The sequence below is a fragment of the Salvia hispanica genome, chromosome 6 (genome assembly GCF_023119035.1).
Source record: "Salvia hispanica cultivar TCC Black 2014 chromosome 6, UniMelb_Shisp_WGS_1.0, whole genome shotgun sequence".
NCBI lineage: Eukaryota > Viridiplantae > Streptophyta > Magnoliopsida > Lamiales > Lamiaceae > Salvia > Salvia hispanica.
Window position 1 is genome coordinate 3,003,414 of NC_062970.1, and position 17,981 is coordinate 3,021,394.

The window sequence follows — 17,981 nt, forward strand, 5'->3', positions numbered from 1 at the left end:
AGCACTTGCTAGAATAATGATTATAAAACTTGTTAGGTTCATTTAAGAAATTAATAAATAAGAGTGCAAATTTGTCAATGAACTAATTAACAAATCGTATTGCACATATGTAAACATTACAATGCAACGGTAAATCAAGACCCACTCGTTATTCAAACACACGTGCATTCCAACATCAACCACAAGCCTACGATACGTAACAACACAAAGATTACACAAAAATTCATTTTCTAGCTACATACTAACAACAAATAGTTCTTCTCCGAGCATTGTAGTCATATTAATCCACTTTGGTTAACATAACCACAAAAACAAATGACAACTTTGTGGAGAACTTTATCACACCTACAAATAAATGACAAAATCTTTTGTTAACAACACAAATTTGAATCTATTACATATTCCCAAATCCTCAGCCTATTTATCGTCCACCTTATAAAACACACCCTTATTGTTAGCGACTGATTTGTGTTCACTTCAGAAAATTGACTATTTGCATGTTCTTAGGTTTGTATTCATTTTGCTTTTGTTGATAGTGTACATGTAATTTCTTCTTTCTAAGAACCAAGAGAAATCGCGAGTTTTGAGATTTTTGGTAGGATTAGCGGATCACGAAACCCGTTTTATTAGTCGGATGAGATGCATTGTAATGAGGACGCATGCTTATATGACTATTTTAGCACCCGAGAAGAATAGGCTCACGATAGTGGCTGATCTACATAGCGACGTAGGCTGCTTTGACTGACACCAAGATTCATCCTCTTAAATAAAAAACTCTAGATCCCACATTGTTTGCCTTCACTGAATCGTTTGCCTTCACTGAATCACAACCACGTGACAACCACATCGCCGCTAGATCATTATCTATTTTTCAGCAGATTTGAATCGTTTCGTTTGCCTTCACTGAATCACAGCCACGAGACAACCACATCGCCGCTAGATCATTATCTATTTTTCAGCAGACTTGAATCGTTTCGTTTGATTGTCTTATCATGTCAAGTTCATATCATTATCAAATTGTTGTCGTGTCGCATCAACACAAATAAGATCGCATCATTAACAAGTCGTGTGTAAATTTGAATAAAGAAGATTAGGGTTGTGTTTGGATTGTTAATTTCAATTTAACCTTTAAGAGTTAGTAGGTCATAAATCCAATAATATTTCAATCAGCATCATTTGTAAGCTATTATTTCAATAATATGACCATTAAAGAAAATAGGATTCACTATTCTATGAGAACAAGTAATTGTGGAATGAATTTGTTGAGTATTAATGAAATTTAAAGTTAGATAAAGTGGCTCGATTTATCTTTCTAGATTTTCTCACTCCATCCCCAATTTGCTCAATCCATCTCTGCCTCCACACTCTCTCTCACTCAAAATCAACGCATCGCAAATCGCAATCGATACATACATCCACACTTTTCTCAATTCAAAACCATGTTTGTGTATGTATATCTCCCTCTCGCAACCTCCTGAAGCCCGCATTCATCGCTAGGGTTTAGTCGTTTCCAGCTCAGGCGCACTCCGACTTCAATTTCGAATTCGCAGCCGAATTCAGCAGTAGTGATTGAGGGTTTTTCACTCAGCTAGGGTTTGCTCATCGATCTGCGTGCCAATGGATTCCCCCTCAGCGTCAGTGGTATTGAATACTAGGGACGGATCGCCGTCCGCGGCGGTGGGTGAGGACGACGGTGCTCTGTTCGCGGAGGGTCTTGCTAAGGAGGCTGCTGTGCTTTTTCAGAGTGGAAAGTTCGCGGATTGTTTGAAAATTTTGAATCAGCTATTGCAGAAGAAGGAAAATGATCCGAAGGTTAATTACATTCTTGTGATTCTTCTAAGTTGTAGATTTTAGATGAAATGATTATCGCCTGACTGCTTGGGTTTGGGTTAACCTTCTGATTGCTTGAGTTTAGTTTTAAAATTTTCTTTATTAAAGAATGGGTTCGGTGCACTTAATTGATAGGAAATTCCTGTTCCCTTTGGTTAACTGAAGTCGATTTGAGAATGGAGGAGAAACCTTTTTCTTAATGGCACTAATAATTCGTATTGAATAGCCTGTTGTTCAAACTGTGGTAGCTCACCAGCTATCTTGTACTTTTGATAGTGGATTGCTGAATTTTATAAGAAATTATTGGAACACTTCTACCTGGAGATCATATGAAAAAGGAGTCCTGAGTTTGCTTTTAACAGATTAAGAAATAAAGTATAACCAAAATTCCAGTTTGTTTGATGTGCATTTGTATTTTCTTTTGTTATTTGCTATCTAATTTCGTTATTACATTTTAGGTGTGTCATAATGTTGCCATTGTGGAGAGCTTACAAGATGGATGCTCAGATCCTAGAAGGCTTATCAAAGCACTCGAAAAGATCAAGGTTTGTGTTTAAATGACACTTTCCACCATCCTCCTTGGTCCCTACAAAGTGCATGGGATCACTTGTGCTAAGGTCTTTGTTACATGAAGCGTGAGTGAAACTGACACTTCAGTCAGATGAAATCAGCATTTCTTTGTCTATTAATTTGGTAGCCATTAGTTAAACAAAGTGGGTTTGATTCACTCCTACCAGAATAAGTATGGTGTGGAAATTTCCCATATTGAAATGTACTGAAAATTCAGTTGGTATTGTCATACACACAAAACACGCCGTGCAATCTGGGGTTTGAAGTCCGTATTCAATAGTTAGAGACTTGGATGAAATGATTAGCCTGCATGCATGAGTTAAAGGCTCCAGCCATGTGACTTTCTGTATTTGGCTAGTCACCTTAAGTCTTATACAGTTATACCGCAGTGGTAGTGCTACAGAGAATTAGATGTTTGCCTGGTTGCTGTTTTTTGACCTGATAGAAGTTTGGTTACACATGCTACTCACTTCAATTGGACAAGCTGACTTCCTATGCTGGATATGGGGAGTGGGTGGGTTGGTGGATGTCTTTGTTGATATATTACTTCAGGGATGATATTTCATGGTTGCAACTTGCAACACTTTTTTTATGATATGTGATGGATGTGGTCAGGTGCCGAGATGTGAATTATATGGATGATTGATATGTTACTGGTCACCCTATATATATTTATGGATACTGGTGCGTTAGTTCATGCATGCTCTATTCTGAGTGATTTTGCTGGAATACTTATGTAAACATGAAAATGCACCCAACAGGGTGTTTCATCTGTCTATGTATTATACGCTTTGCATTTGTTTGTGGTGCTTAGATTGTCTTATCTTGCAAGAATATCATGTCAATTTATCAGAATTTATGTATGTGTGCTAAATTTAACAAAAATCACTTGTTACAATGTTCTACTATTATTCTATATAAAGTCCTGTGCTGCAGAATTTGCATTTTGCCATACTGGACACAATAACTCATCTTTTTAAACTTGTTACAGATCGTCATCTTCTCATATTGCAATAGGCGGTTTGGTCCCTTCTATATGGTGTTTTACTATAAATATAGAAGTTACCTCCATATTTTGGTTTTTATGATTTTATCCTTGTTCTTTTTTCTTTTTTCTTTTATCCTTGTTCTATTTACTTCTTTTATCTCCAATTGATTTTGTTTTGCCCTTAATTTAGGAACAAAGTGAAGAACTTGCTTGTGCATCTGGAGAACAAGAGGTTTCCAGCAACAATGGAAGTGAACACACTTCCAGCATTAGAGGAAATAATACTCCCCGGCATCCTATTTCGTCAATTGTGTACAATGATGGATTAGATACCTCAGTGGCAACTTTCAACATAGTATGTCTATGTTTATACTTCATATTGGCATTTTCTTGTTCCTTGAAGTTTAGGTTGCTTTAATTTCACCTATCCATCCATGGATCTGACTGCAGGCAGTCATCTGGTACCATCTTCATGAATACGCAAGATCGTTCTCATATTTGGACACTTTGTATCAGACCATTGAACCTATTGACGAGGTAGCACTTGTAAACTTATTGCAATTATCATATCTTGATGGCTTTTTTTTCTCCTGGTTAAGTTTTATGTTACCACATGCAGGGGACAGCTCTCCGTATATGTCTTTTACTGCTTGACGTCGCGTTACTTTCTCATAATGCATCAAGATCTTCCGTAAGTTTATCTACATTGAATTGAATGTGAACTCTCTATAAATGGTACAAACGTATTAATAAATAGTTTCAGTTTTTAAGATTAAAGGGGAATAAGCAACAAGCTGTGTTCTATGGCCGAGTGTTCTTTGATTTTGGAAAAAATGAATTAAAAAACAGAAATAGTCTTAATCAATTAATGTTTCATTTTTAGTTCAGAATTTTGTGCTTAATTATACATGTGTATATATGATTAGGCATTTCATTGATCTCAATTTGAAACCTATGTTACCTAACCCTTCATGGAAAATATTTAAGGTTAAAGGAATTTAGTTCGACCCTAAATCTTGCAATTCAACTTACTGACTGACTGTGAGAAATGCTCTGTATTTTATTGAACTTAATGCTTAATCATTTGATGTGCTGAAATTTGTTAAATGTAGTTGAAATGCCAAATGTAGCAACGGGCTGTAATGCTATGCTTTTAAACATCAGAATTTTCAAGTTTGTATAAACTAAAGTCTCTTAGATAGGGTTGTTCCTGTTGACCGCAAAGAAACCTAATATGTCTTATAAGTATATTAGCTGAGTTCTAGCTAGCTATTAAAACAAAAGTTACTGTTGGTATATCTGCATGATAAACTGGTTTTTTTTCCTTTAAAAATTGCTCTATCTGTGCATGCATGTATCTTTTAGTTGTTTCTTTCAAATTTCAATTTTAAAGTGCATCATTATGTTTTGCTTTATATCCAGCATCTTTTCAGGATATTGTTCATGGACATGGAGACTGTATTTTGTGGTTGGAAGATGCATATGAAAACATTTCTACATGCATTGTTGGGAAATGATAGTATATTTTTTAGGACAATTTTTTCTCTGTAGATGTTTCGAACATTGTTTAGATGTCTCTGAAGGTGCAATATAAGTGGAAAGATGCTTGTGTTTTTCTTACATCATCTGTCTATGAGCCCAGCAACTAGTATCTCCTACAACACTTAGTAAATGCCTGTTTTAATATTATGTATCTGCCTCTGATGTTTCTTGCAGTAATGCTGCAGTTGTTTTAAAACTTATAATCATGGATCAAAGATTCCCGAATATATGTTACTGAATTTAAGAACAGCTATGCCTATGAAACAATTGATTGTTTGTAGGTAGAGATAGAGGCCAAATGTAAACGTAGCTCTCTTGTTACAAGATTCTTTCCCTTTCCTTTCTGATGCTGAGGAATACTTACACTGTGATTGAATGGTGCTTAATGGAGGAGGAACATCTTATGAGCTGATGGCTTTACCAGTTGGAAATTCTTTGTTTGCAATATATGGCTATATGATAATTTGAATCTGCATGGTTAGATTATTTTTGTTTGGCCAATCTGCTTTTTTGTGCTGTATGGATAAGCCTTTAATTTAAGTTACTTTTTTGTGTAAATATCTGTGATGAGAATGCAGTATTTTTTATAAGAGAGGTGTAAGACATGCAGTCTGCCTCCTGATTTGTCAGTTTTCTGCAAAGTATGAATTCTTTTGGTTGAACTGGGATTTACCTTTTTAAATGGCACTTTCTCCCTTGGTTGAGCTGTCTTATTCGATACTCGTCTTTGCAACTTGATTGTGAGTAAGTAGGATTTTTTGTTTTTTTTTCCAGGATGTGATAAGCTACATAGAAAGGATTTTTTTTGTCAGTAGTCCGGGCAATCAAGCAGATAATGGATCCTCGGCACACCAGCAACCTCTATTAGTTTCAAAATCTACGTCACTTCCCAACAATTTGACCCTTCATGATGGTTCTCACCATGATTCTACTCCAGATGATTCCTTAACCAGAACATTATCAGAGGAAGCACTTGAAGATGAACCTTTGCCTGTACTATCCTCTCTTGACATAAGTGGACAGAATCTTCAAAGACCTGGCATTGTCTCTGCTAATGATCTTCAAAGAATCCAACCAGAGGGTTCAATATCAACTGCTGATTTAAGGCTTAAGTTACACCTTTACAAGGTTCGCTTTCTGCTCCTGACCAGGAACCTGAAAGCAGCCAAGCGCGAGGTGAAGATGGCTATGAATCTGGCTCGTGGCAAAGATTATCCCCTGGCTCTCTACCTAAAGTCACAGCTTGAATATGCTCGTGGAAATCACCGGAAAGCAATCAAGCTGTTGATGGCATCAAGTAACAGCATCGAGATGGGAATCTCTAGCATGTACTACAATGATCTCGGCTGCATCTACTACCGGCTGGGTAAGCATCATACATCAGGAGTACTTTTTTCCAAAGCCTTAAGTAATAGCTCAGCTGTGCGGAAGGAGAAGCCTCCAAATCTTCTCACTTTGTCTCAGGATAAATCCCTCCTGATTACGTATAATTGTGGTATTCAATCATTGGCCTGTGGCAGACCCTTTCATGCAGCTCGTTGTTTTCAAATGGCAAGCCTTATCTTCTATAACAGACCTCTTCTGTGGCTAAGAATTGCTGAGTGCTGTTTGATGGCCCTAGACAAGGGACTGATAAAGTCTTCCTCTGCATCTGCGATTTCTGAGGTTGGAGTCAATGTCATTGGCAAGGGGAAATGGCGACAACTTGCTCTAAGATACGGTCCATCCAATGGCCATGGAACATATGTTGGAATGAACAGTTCAGTTAAAGGTGATGGCAAACAGCCTGATCTCTCGATGGCTCTTGCCTGGCAGTCTCTTGTCAATGCTTTGTTCTTATTAGATTATTCGGAAGTATTCAAGGCTGATAAGGCTCCTGTTTCTGAGGAAAAAGAGTCGGGAGAGGCACCTTTATCGCAGAGTTCAAATCTCAAGAATGCCACTGGCGGTGATCCCAAAGCAGCTACTGGCTCAAGTCAAGCTATTGCCAATGGTGAAGCGAAAGAGCACAAGGGTGGACAAAATCTGTCTGGCACATTGGCCAACTCCATCCTTGATTACGAACATATTCGCATGAAGGAGAACCTGATGATAAGACAAGCTGTGCTGGCTGATTTAGCATATGTAGAGCTGGCACTAGGAGATCCTTTGAAAGCCCTTTCAACAGCAAGATCTTTACTAGAACTTCCTGACTGCTCAAAGATGTACATATTCTTAGGCACCATATACGCTGCAGAGGCTTTATGCCTGTTAAATAGGCCAAATGAAGCTGCTGAGCATTTGCTGGTGTACATGCCTGACGGTAACAATGTCAAGCTTCCATATAGCCAAGAGGACTGTGAGAACTGGACAGTGGAAAAAGTGTCCGACACTGAAGAGTCAAATGGTGGCACAACACCCGTTGTTACTCCTCTCTCAACGGCAGATGAATCCCTAGCCCCGGTGTTTTCCAGCCCTGAGGAAGCTCGGGGACTGTTTTGTGCAAATTTTGCTGCCAATTTTGCGCTGCTGGGAGACTTTGAGCAGGCTCAACGATTTCTAACCATGGCATTTTCTGATATACCAAATAGTCCCCAAGCTATTCTTACTGCAATTTATGTTGATATAAAGCGCGGTAACACTCATGATGCTCTTGTCAAGTTGAGACAGCACAGTGGAGTTAGATTTGTTCCTGGGAATCTGACGTTGAACGGAAGCTGTTGATGGGGTTGTATTTGTTGTTTTCGATTCGTTGTCGAATCAGGTAGCAGGTAAGTTTTGAGGATCCTTGGAATAGGGATTTGTACCATATATATAGTTCGAATTCAGCAAATAAGTATGTTATATTTTTTTTCCGATTTCTGAGTCGTCGTCTGGTAGAGTTTAGCCATGGTGGTGGGTGGCTTAGTTGGTCCGATGCAAGATCCTGCTTGATAGAGTTGAAGGTGTAGTTTTGTTGATTCATAGTGATGTGCTTTTAGAGGTAGATTTGGGTGCCTTAGAGTAACACAGAGAGAAATGACTCGAGCTCTTAATTTGGAAATGAATATGCAGAAACATTCTTACATAGATGCATGCTGCTATTTGCAGACTTTTTTATACCATAGCTTCTCTGATATTGGGTGGATTTTTATTTATTTTATCAACATCTTTATATACTGAAAATGTGATGATACTGATACAAGTAATTAAAAGTGGATAGTTGTGGTGATGATTAACCTTGATTATGGTGTTGGTTCATGTTTGTAGCAAAGAAGCCTTTAACTAAGATAGCTATAAACTACTCCCGTTCGCGAATAGGGTCCTGTTTTTCTATTTTACTCCTTCCGTGAATAGGAGTCTTGGTTTACTTTTATCATATAGGGTAATAGAGTTCCATATTCCACTAATATTTCATTTAAAACTAATACTAAGTGAGACTCATATTTCATCCATTTTTCTTCACCCACTTTTTATAACATTTCGTAAAACTTGTGCCGCCAAGAAATAGGACTTGTGATTGCGGACTAAGGGAGTAACTCCTTAGAATATGCATGGGTCTGGTAAGTGACACGTTTAAGATGGAAAAGGGCCAGATGGCTTGAAAACAAAAGAAATCATCATACACCTCCTCTCTATCATAAACATTAGCAACATTGAACGAAGAAAGTGAGAAGTAAAGAAAAATGTCAGGATCGACGATGGAGCCGCACGACAAGATGAGGGCGCGCGACGTGAGCAAAGTGGCGAGAGGCGAGCAAGCCCCTCGCCCCCCTCAGCGCACCCCCAACGTCTCGCGCCCCCCGCCCCCTTCCTCCACCACAACCCCTGAGGAGAAGGAGGCAGAGAGCACGTCCAGCCAGAGGCGGCGTTGCTACGAGACATACCACGAGTACCAGAGGTGCGTGGAGGAAAAGGGCGGTGGCGCGGAAGCTTGCAAGAAACTGGCTGACCACTATAAATCAACCTGTCCTGATTGGGTACCGAACACTCCCTTCGTCTAATTTAGTGGAACATTTCTTATTCGTCACGAGAATTTATGCAGTTTAATAATATTTTTGTTTTAGAAAATGTCTCAATTAAAAAGCGACCTTAGAAAAGGAAAATGTATCATTTAAATGAGACCGATTGCATACTTTCAAACCTTTTCTTATGTTTGTTTCAACCACACTGCAGATTGGGAGCTGGAGTATTAAGTAAAAGTATTGGCGGACGAATCGAAAAGGAAATTAATGTCTCGTAATGAGGGATGGAGGGAGTAATTAGTAGCGTTGGTGTTGCCTCAAAAATTAGCTTCACCTCCTTCATGTTAGTAATACATATGTGTTGGGGTGCAATCAAATGTCCCTACTTCTCTATCTTTTCAGTTTATTAGTTTCCTGGTATATATATTATCAAGAGTGGCAAGTCGACTTAAATTTTGAATTTCTTTTGTGACTCGAATTTTTTTTGCACCGATGTCCAATAATATATCGGAATTGTGTCCGGTCAAAGAAGTTTAATCTGACTATATGAATGATAAAGAATTTAATTTTGTGAAATTAAACCATAAGAGATCGATCTACGTAAATTATAATTGTAGTACATTCAATTTCTTTGAAATCGGTTTCCAATGAATAACATATATATGTAAAATCGTCGTACATTCTATTTCTTTGAAATCGATTTCCAATGAATAACATATATATGTAAAATCGTCGTACATTCTATTTCTTTAAATAGATTTTATTACTTAAGTACTTAGTAAAATATTCCATCAAAATTTGTAATACAAGTGATGAGCCTGTATACATGAGAAACTCAAAAGTAAATGAGGAACTGAAAAAAAATTTGAATCCAAAATACATTGAATGTATATTTAGTTAGTTTTCTGGAAAATCTAAAATAAACTTTGATTACTATATGTAATTATCTATTTAGTTAGAAATACTTAATATTATTTTAATAAAATATAATACTCCCTCCGTCCATAAAAAATAGAGTACAATTACTATTTTTAACCATTCACAAAAAATAGAGCACATTTTTTCAACAAATAATAACTATACACATTATTCTATTAACACTACTTCTCACTTACTTTTTCTCATCTCTCTTACTTTTTTATTTTTCCTTGTCATCTTACTTTATCAATTCTACAGTAAAACCATTGCCATACACAAATTGCTCTATTTTTTTTTTTTTTGGACGGATGGAGTATTTTTTAGAAAACCATATACTAGTAGTATATAGTACTCCCTATAGTAGTATCAAACAATTAATTTTGATATTCCGACCTTTAGGTTTCAAATAAATTATTTTGGTCCGAAATTTGAAATTAAAGAGAACGAAAATATTATCTGAAGATACAAAGAATCTTATTCAATTTTATGTACAATTCAAAGAATCTATCTCTAAAATAAAATCGAGTAAATTTTAGAATTTTGTAAATCTGAAAAGTTAAGCAAACGGATTTTATGAATTTATATAAATGGACCACACGGCGGTCTTGTATTAAATTTTAATTTGGAAATAACATTGAAAAATTATTACACTACTAAACTAGGAATTCTTCAATTCTAAGGTATAAAGTGATATCTGAACACATTTATTTATATGGAGTACAAATTTAAAAGTGACAACTCGAAATAAAAAGTGTGGGAAAGTACTATATATTTTAGTCATAATAATCATAATAATATTTTCCCCAAAAAGTATTTTAAAAATATTATTATTTTAATTAATATTGTTGATTACATGCTAAGCAGTTGGCACATGGTTCTCCTCCGATTTCAAAAAACAGGTTAATGCTGCTTTGAATTTCTCTCCGCACCGTTTCCATTGAAAGATCTTCAACCTAAATCACGCACTTCAAATTTCGCATCGATTTAGGCTTTTCTCTTCACATCGCAATTCAGCGCCAGCTCCAATCGCCGCAAAGGTCAGAATTCAGATTATCGCATTGATTAGGGTTTTTTGCTCGTTTTTCGCCTCGATCGGGACATTTTATGCGCGCCACTCTCTGCGTTTGTTTTATGATTAGTTGGGTTGGAATTTGAGTGATTGTGAAATTTACATTTCACGGAGTAGTTTGAATTTGGGGACTTGTTTAATTATTGTTGAAAAAAATTGAAATTTTCCTTCCATTTCTGTTTGATCCTGGTGGTATCTCTAGTTGCTTCTTCTTCCTGTGTTTATACTGTTTCAAATAAGTGATATTAGCTCAATCGTTGCTCTTACTCGGTTTTGTGTTTTGTGGATGAGTTTTAATTTTTTTTTAAATTTTTTTTTCTCTGGAGTGAGTGGTCGTGTATCGAATTTGTTGTTGAAATTTACTTTGGCTGGTCGTCTGTTTCTTTGTAATTGTTGCGGAAGGATATGAACAGTGACTTGGAAGTTGAAATTATGGTTTATTGTATAGCAGGGGATGGCTGCAGATCCGAACAACGATGTTAAAGAGTTTACCTCAGCGACAGATGCTGAGGTAACAACAAAACCGGTGAAGAAGAAGAAAGGAGTGTTATCAAGATTGTGGGGTGCGATATTTAGATTACATCGGGATGATTTTGAAAAGAGATTGCAATATATATCCAAAGAAGAAGCCACTATTCTTTCGAGAATTGCAAGACGTTCAAATAGCTGGCGGAGAATGACTAGGAACCTGATATTATTCTCACTTCTTCTTGAGGTAATTGGTTTTATTTGTTATGGTTATCAGTGTTATGGTACCACTGGGGGGGATTGTCTGGTTTGGAATTCTTCTATTGTTTGGGGTTGAGGTGGATTCGTTGCTGGCGGTCTGTTGTTATAATTCCTATGTTCTTTCATTCTAACTGGCAGTCTATTATTATAATTCCTATGACTTATAATGGACTCTCCATAACTTCTCAGGCAATTGCATTAGGTTATGCTATCATGACCACTAAATCTTTAGACTTGGACTGGAAAATAAGGGCATTGCGAGTCTTACCAGTCTTTCTGCTTCCAGCATTAGCTTCCATTACTTACTTCACTCTTAGAAGCTTCACAAGGATGTGTAAGCGTTTTACTGCTCTTTTCTCCCGGCATCTTTCTCTTTGTGTGTGTTTGCTTGCGTGTATGTGTGTTAGTATTTTCAGCTTTTGTTCTATGCTTGTTGGAAGTAAAATGGAAGTGTCCCATTTCAGATATCTGTAAATGTGTCCTACTGCTACATGTTAATATTTACAATGGCGTTATCGGCATGATTCTGGTAGACACCTGTTATAATAGTCTAGCTAATTGCAATAGTTGGCTTAAAGATTTACCATTGTATAATTGTTAATGGTTCAAGATTTCATTTGATGTGGTGGTCAGTTTAAGATTGGACAATAGCTTGTAGTTTAGGACTGTTGACCTATGGGTATGGTTGACCTATGTGCTTGCTTTTTTCAGTAAGAGGAATATATGTATGGTTTGTATGGAGTCATTGGCTAGGATGGCCTATTCCCTATTTTGTGTAAAACATACAAAATGCTCATCAGGTTGTGATGGATTACCAACTTGAGATTTATGCGGGATTAAACTAAAGCTCCCTGCATATCGTTTGGCTTAAGTAGCTTATGGTTTCTACTTTCCTCAATGATTAAACCTAGACACTTCAGGGTGCTATAAATCAAATTAACACCCTGATCCTTATGTTGATTTAGCTACAGTTCCAGGTCTGGTTTCAGCTTTTTCTGGTGTCCTGGCCACTATTACTATTTTGTAGAAACTCTTGCCTCTGTTATAAATAATCTGTTATTTAGATTTCACGCTTCACTTATCACTGATAGTGCTTCTACTTTAGTTTTCAAATGAGTATTACAAGCAAAAGTAATGTTGATATGATGTGCCTTTATTTACTGTTCTACATAAATCTTACAGTTGATCAGAAAGACAAAAAAACACTTGAAAAGCTTCGAGCTGAGAGGCAAGCAAAATTAGATGAACTGAAAGAGAAGACGAATTATTATACTACTCAACAGCTGATACAGGTAGGGTGACAGTATGCTGATTACTTAAACTTTGTTCACATAATCTGAGAGTTAATAAAAACTCAATTATATAATGGACTGCATGTCCATCTCCAATACTATCTCATCACATATGTGTTCCATCATTGTATAAATTCTTCAATGCAGAGGTACGACACTGATCCAGCTGCCAAGGCTGCCGCTGCCACAGTGCTGGCGTCCAAGTTGAGTGCAGATTCTGGTCTGAAACTATACATGGAAGATGAGTCTAATCAGATTGTTTCTACTGGAAGGGACAATGACATGGAAGTTGCAAGAACTAGTGGACTACGACATAGGAAACCATCCGCTAGGAATACCAGTACGGAAAATGCATCCACAGCCCATACCGGGGAAGAGATGTCCTACCATGGTGAACTTGATGGCACCATGACACCCCAGCAACACCAGATGGCTGTACAGCATTACACTCAAACAGGTTCAACGCACGATGGGGGATGGATTGCTCGATTCGCTGCTTTACTCGTGGGAGAGGATCCGGCACAGTCATATGCACTAATATGTGGAAACTGCCACATGCACAATGGTAAACAGCAACCACTTTTGTCTTTGCATGTAAATAGCATCTAGATTGAATCAATGTGGTGTTGTATAATGAGCAATCTTTTGCATTCCTACATTCAGGTCTGGCAAGGAAAGAAGATTATCCATTTGTTACTTACTACTGCCCACATTGCCAAGCCTTGAACCAACCAAGGCACTCTGAGCACGGCTCTGGTTTAACCACACGTACGACCTCTGGTTTGACCACACGTACGACCTCTGGTTTGACCACACGTTCAACCTCACCTACTGCAGCCTCCCCGGTTAAGGAGGAGGCAGATGTAGTACCAAATGCAGGTGGTTCAGTAGGGGGTACAGTTGCTACAAGCGGGGACGATGTGACTGCAGCAGATGCGACTTCCGGAAGCTGAATTTCAGATGAGTCTAAGCCCTCACTTAATGTGGATTTATATACATGAAGGCTGTTCAGGAACTATTTCACCAAAGCAAGAGGTTACCTTATTTTTCTCCCTTATATAACTAAGCGTGTTGTAAACGTAATTTGAGTTGTGCAGAATTATATACTGTACATTTTTGTTACCTGAGTCTGTGAAATGTCATCTTGAGACAACTATTTCTGCAAATGGGCGATCGAGAGTACAATTTTTTTTTTGCTAATTCTTCGTTTGCTTTATCGATACGTATAAGAGGTTTTCTACTTTTAGTGTTTCGTCCGTCTCAAGTTAATCGTTTCATATTTTTAGGGGACATCCCAAACTAAAAAGGTCATTTCATCCAAAATTCATAATGTTAAACTTCTATTATATTCTCTGTGACTTTATTATCTTCACTTAATATTTTATTCTCTCTTTAATTAATTCATTAAACACCATTTTCTTAAATTTTCTTGGCAAAATAACTGTCTTGATTAACTTGGGATGATACGAGTGTATATTTATTATATATTCTGCTGAAGGACAACGATAATGTGATAAATTCACTCATTTTTATTTTTATTTTTAAATTGATTACTTTAATTGGATGCATTTTGATTTGAATTCGATTTTTATTTTATTGAATTATATTAGTTGTAATGGTTTCAATATTGTCAATGATGTTACATGAATTCTAATAAATTGTTTGAGAGTGCGTATTTTACTTAACTTTATGATAATTTCTCTTTTTCCATTTCATAAAATTTGTAACAAGTCAAAGTGAAGTATTTAATCTTGAAACTGTATTTTGTGGACGTAGGGTAATAATGAGGGACATAATTAAGAGAACATTGTGGGGCTAAAAAAAGAATGAGTTAGACAGTTTATTGGACACCTAAAAATAGCAAATTGGGTCAATAGATCACGGATGAATAGAAGAAAGAGTAATAATCTATAGTATACTATTTACATGAAGTAAAAAATTTATTTAAAGTTGATTCATAGTATTTTCAATTATTGCAATTAAGACCCAAATTTATAAATTGTTGAAATCTTTAACGTGAATTCGAACTTTAACTCAATTTTGTATTGCAGGTTCAAATTTTCTAGTAGAAAAAGAAAAGAATAAAATGGAAAAAGAAAATCGAAAGCGTAATATTAGGCACCACACATGGTGAAGGGGCAACGACAAAGTATATATACCCCATGCATGTCTGACAATACTGATCCCTATCAATTTCATCACGATCAATCTTTCAATGAACAATTGCAAACTAAACAATTCAACAAACATACACCCAAATCTAGCAATCAACGAAATGGAAATTGATTAATGTGACATCCTCTCATGTCAGATACTTCAACATTCCCACAAATCTGCATTATTAATGTAAGTATAGAGATATTATTAAAAACATATATAGCTAAATTCATAAAATGGAGATTTTTATGTATGTGTAAATCTTACAATGGGATGAATTAGAGAGAGCAAGTGTAGCCGCGCGGCGGAGTCTTGCCGCAGGTGACCAAGAGCTCCACAGCTAAAGGAACGAAGATTTCGAGGTTGACCGCCTTCACCTTGAGGGTGGTGCAGAGGCACGCGGCGGCTTCTACCTCGGCCAGGCCGGAGATGATGGGGCAGCACTCGTTCACGGCGGGGTCTCCCAACACCACGTGCACCAGCCCTCCTAGAAGGTCCACGCATGCGCCCAGCTTCAATGTGTCGATGGGGCACGTGGCTCCCTTTGAGGGCGATGGCGTAGGGCACCCGCCCTTGCCCTTGCCCTTGCCCTTCGGCTTCCCCAAAACTGGCGGCAGAAGTGGCAGTTTGGGGATGCCGACTGGCGGGAGGGGCAATTTAGGGATTCCGACGGGCGGGAGGGGTAGTTTGGGGATGCCGACGGGTGGTAGGGGTAGTTTGGGGATTCCGACTGGCGGGAGGGGTAGTTTGGGAATTCCGACTGGCGGGAGGGGGAGGTTAGGGTCGGTGGTGGGGGAGGGCTCGGAGCAGGAACCGCAGTCGGGTTTGAGGAGGGAAGCGGAGGATGTGGAGAGGATGGAGATGAGGAGGAGGGATAAGATCTTCAAGGAAGCCATGGTTGAAGATGGAGTAGAGATGGGGATGATGAAGAGTGGAGTGGAGTGGTGTGTTACATATATAGTGAGAAAGTGTGAGTGTTTGGAGAGTACAAACCCTAAAAGCATAGCATGTGAAGGGATATAACCAATGCCAAAACATGCTAGTTGTCAAATGTCATGCTAATTCATTATCAATCAACTATATAGATCTCTCCTAATCCTTGTTTGATTTTCTAGTGTTGTGTCATAATCAGGAAACGGAACTTGTGGGGTTGAACACAGGTTGTCGCCGGCGCCAAAAGAAGGTGCGTGGGAGTGGGATTATAACCGATGACAGACGAAAAATGCAAGTGAACCTCAACCTCGAAGATTTGAAGTGGAGTTGACGACAAATTCAAAAATCGAGTTTTATAGAGTTTTTTTTATCCTTATGGGTTGACGGTGGAGTCTGTTAACCGTCAACCTCACCTGAATCTGCCATTGATTAGCATGTTTCTATTTTTGTGTAGCATGCATGGATCTTCGAGAACCATATTTTTTTTATGGTTTTTCTCACTTCCTCTTCTCTGATAAATTCATTGTCTTAGAGTTCATTTTGTTAGAGGATTATGTTTGATTTATAAGATTGGATTTCATAACTTAATTTTAAATGGATAATTATATAATAATAAATTACAATCACTCTTGCAACTAAAATAATCTCACAACTTAATCCTATATGAATAATCGTAAATACTGAATCATAGCAATCAAAAAACAACGAAGTCAGTTTATACGCAATCGTGAAGCCTTGTAAAATAAATTAAACGCGCGGCTATTAGCCTATTACCAATTTACCTAACAAAAAATCAACTCGTATCAACCAATAAAACTAAATCAACTCGTATCAACCAATAAAACTAGTTCAATAAATATATTCATTGTATCAGTGGAGAATTGAATATTTGAAAAGCTTCAAATTAATAGATTAGAGATGCATGGGTAAGGTATGAACGTGATTGCAAAAACGCATAAACACAAAAATTCGAAGTATATATATAGTTATTTGATTGACTTTGATTATTTGAATAATTGATCATGAGTAGTTATTTTCATGATTTAAATTACAAAATAGTAAGGTACCCATATTAGATAGGAAAAACAAAAGAAATTTATGATTGTTATGTGAAATGCCAGAAGGTATTATCTTGATGGTTACATCATACATTCCATCACAAATAATTACATTGACTCTATTTTCAATTTTTCATCATGTTCTAATTAATATCTCTTCGCTCATTCTATAATTGACCTTTAGTTTCATTTTTATCATTTTTTTTTATGTTAAAGTGAAGTTCAATTTGTTTAAATCAAATTAACTAATTAAGTCAACATATGGTATAAAAACCAGTTTGTTTATAGCATATACTATTATTTTAATATCTATTATAACTACATTTAGGAAAAATAATAGGAAAGTACTAGATATAGGAAAAATAAAAGGAAAGTATTTTTGTGTGCGTGAGTTGGGTTAGCGATAGAGTGGATGATGTGAGATCAAATGTCTCATATTTAAGTTCACCGTGATGAGACCCTTAAAATTTCTATTTATTTATCAATAAAAAGAGAAAACATTTTTATTCTTACAAATATATTCGAACAACTAAAGTAACAACAATAACAAACATCTAGTAAGACTTGGATGCTAGCAATTGATTCAATCTTTCTTGGATTTTGCTATTCTGATATAAGCCATCAACTCATAGTTTCCTTACTATGATTAATTAACTTATTACCCTATTTAATTTATAGCTTCTAGCTAGCTTTTTGGTTGTATGCATCAACTGATCAACATGCATATATTTGACATATATTGGGCCCTCATGAATGTGTATATAATATTATCTATCCAAGATATGCTAATATAATTGTTAAGATTATCAATCATGCATGATAAATATGACATGAATACAATTATTTTATTCAATTTAAATTTGCACTCGATAACTGTAATAGTGGTATTATTTTTTAACTTTTGTAGCATATTTTATTCGCTTGTAAATATATCTTTGTTATTTTATTGATAAAAAATATAAAATGCGTAAT

At 36.7% G+C, this 17,981-nt stretch overlaps 4 protein-coding genes across 4 annotated transcripts; 3 read left to right on the forward strand and 1 right to left on the reverse strand.

Annotated features, from left to right (window-relative positions):
- Positions 1 to 1,309: 1,309 nt before the first annotated feature.
- On the forward strand, positions 1,310 to 8,013 carry LOC125193882 (CCR4-NOT transcription complex subunit 10-like). The gene is made up of 6 exons (XM_048091816.1): positions 1,310 to 1,812; positions 2,289 to 2,375; positions 3,579 to 3,743; positions 3,839 to 3,925; positions 4,008 to 4,079; positions 5,705 to 8,013. The coding sequence occupies exons 1-6, from the start codon at positions 1,618 to 1,620 to the stop codon at positions 7,631 to 7,633; spliced, it is 2,535 nt and encodes an 844-aa protein (XP_047947773.1). The 5' UTR covers positions 1,310 to 1,617; the 3' UTR covers positions 7,634 to 8,013.
- Positions 8,014 to 8,519: 506 nt separating this feature from the next.
- On the forward strand, positions 8,520 to 9,313 carry LOC125193883 (putative cytochrome c oxidase subunit 6b-like). Its single transcript, XM_048091818.1, has 2 exons — positions 8,520 to 8,868; positions 9,065 to 9,313. The coding sequence occupies exons 1-2, from the start codon at positions 8,575 to 8,577 to the stop codon at positions 9,086 to 9,088; spliced, it is 318 nt and encodes a 105-aa protein (XP_047947775.1). The 5' UTR covers positions 8,520 to 8,574; the 3' UTR covers positions 9,089 to 9,313.
- Positions 9,314 to 10,641: 1,328 nt separating this feature from the next.
- Positions 10,642 to 14,061, forward strand: LOC125191886 (uncharacterized protein At2g24330-like). Its single transcript, XM_048089314.1, has 6 exons — positions 10,642 to 10,808; positions 11,292 to 11,555; positions 11,759 to 11,903; positions 12,752 to 12,861; positions 13,009 to 13,426; positions 13,525 to 14,061. Exons 2-6 carry the CDS (start codon positions 11,295 to 11,297, stop codon positions 13,812 to 13,814), a joined length of 1,224 nt encoding a protein of 407 aa, XP_047945271.1. The 5' UTR covers positions 10,642 to 10,808; positions 11,292 to 11,294; the 3' UTR covers positions 13,815 to 14,061.
- Positions 14,062 to 15,122: 1,061 nt separating this feature from the next.
- On the reverse strand, positions 15,123 to 15,957 carry LOC125193667 (36.4 kDa proline-rich protein-like). Its single transcript, XM_048091508.1, has 2 exons — positions 15,286 to 15,957; positions 15,123 to 15,194 (listed from the first exon to the last, which is right to left on the reverse strand). The coding sequence occupies exon 1, from the start codon at positions 15,912 to 15,914 to the stop codon at positions 15,297 to 15,299; it is 618 nt and encodes a 205-aa protein (XP_047947465.1). The 5' UTR covers positions 15,915 to 15,957; the 3' UTR covers positions 15,123 to 15,194; positions 15,286 to 15,296.
- Between the last annotated feature and the right edge of the window lie 2,024 nt (positions 15,958 to 17,981).

What these genes read in the sequence shown, in the direction of transcription:
- LOC125193882 (XM_048091816.1), top strand. Translation starts at nt 1,618, where the DNA reads ATGGATTCCCCCTCAGCGTCAGTGGTATTGAATACTAGGGACGGATCG. An exon ending in AAGCACTCGAAAAGATCAAG is followed by an intron (nt 2,376 to 3,578) that starts GTTTGTGTTTAA and finishes CCCTTAATTTAG; the next exon opens with GAACAAAGTGAAGAACTTGC. An exon ending in CAGTGGCAACTTTCAACATA is followed by an intron (nt 3,744 to 3,838) that starts GTATGTCTATGT and finishes ATCTGACTGCAG; the next exon opens with GCAGTCATCTGGTACCATCT.
- LOC125193667 (XM_048091508.1), bottom strand. Translation starts at nt 15,914, where the DNA reads ATGGCTTCCTTGAAGATCTTATCCCTCCTCCTCATCTCCATCCTCTCC.
- LOC125191886 (XM_048089314.1), top strand. Translation starts at nt 11,295, where the DNA reads ATGGCTGCAGATCCGAACAACGATGTTAAAGAGTTTACCTCAGCGACA. An exon ending in TATTCTCACTTCTTCTTGAG is followed by an intron (nt 11,556 to 11,758) that starts GTAATTGGTTTT and finishes ATAACTTCTCAG; the next exon opens with GCAATTGCATTAGGTTATGC. An exon ending in CTACTCAACAGCTGATACAG is followed by an intron (nt 12,862 to 13,008) that starts GTAGGGTGACAG and finishes TCTTCAATGCAG; the next exon opens with AGGTACGACACTGATCCAGC.
- LOC125193883 (XM_048091818.1), top strand. Translation starts at nt 8,575, where the DNA reads ATGTCAGGATCGACGATGGAGCCGCACGACAAGATGAGGGCGCGCGAC. An exon ending in AATCAACCTGTCCTGATTGG is followed by an intron (nt 8,869 to 9,064) that starts GTACCGAACACT and finishes ACCACACTGCAG; the next exon opens with ATTGGGAGCTGGAGTATTAA.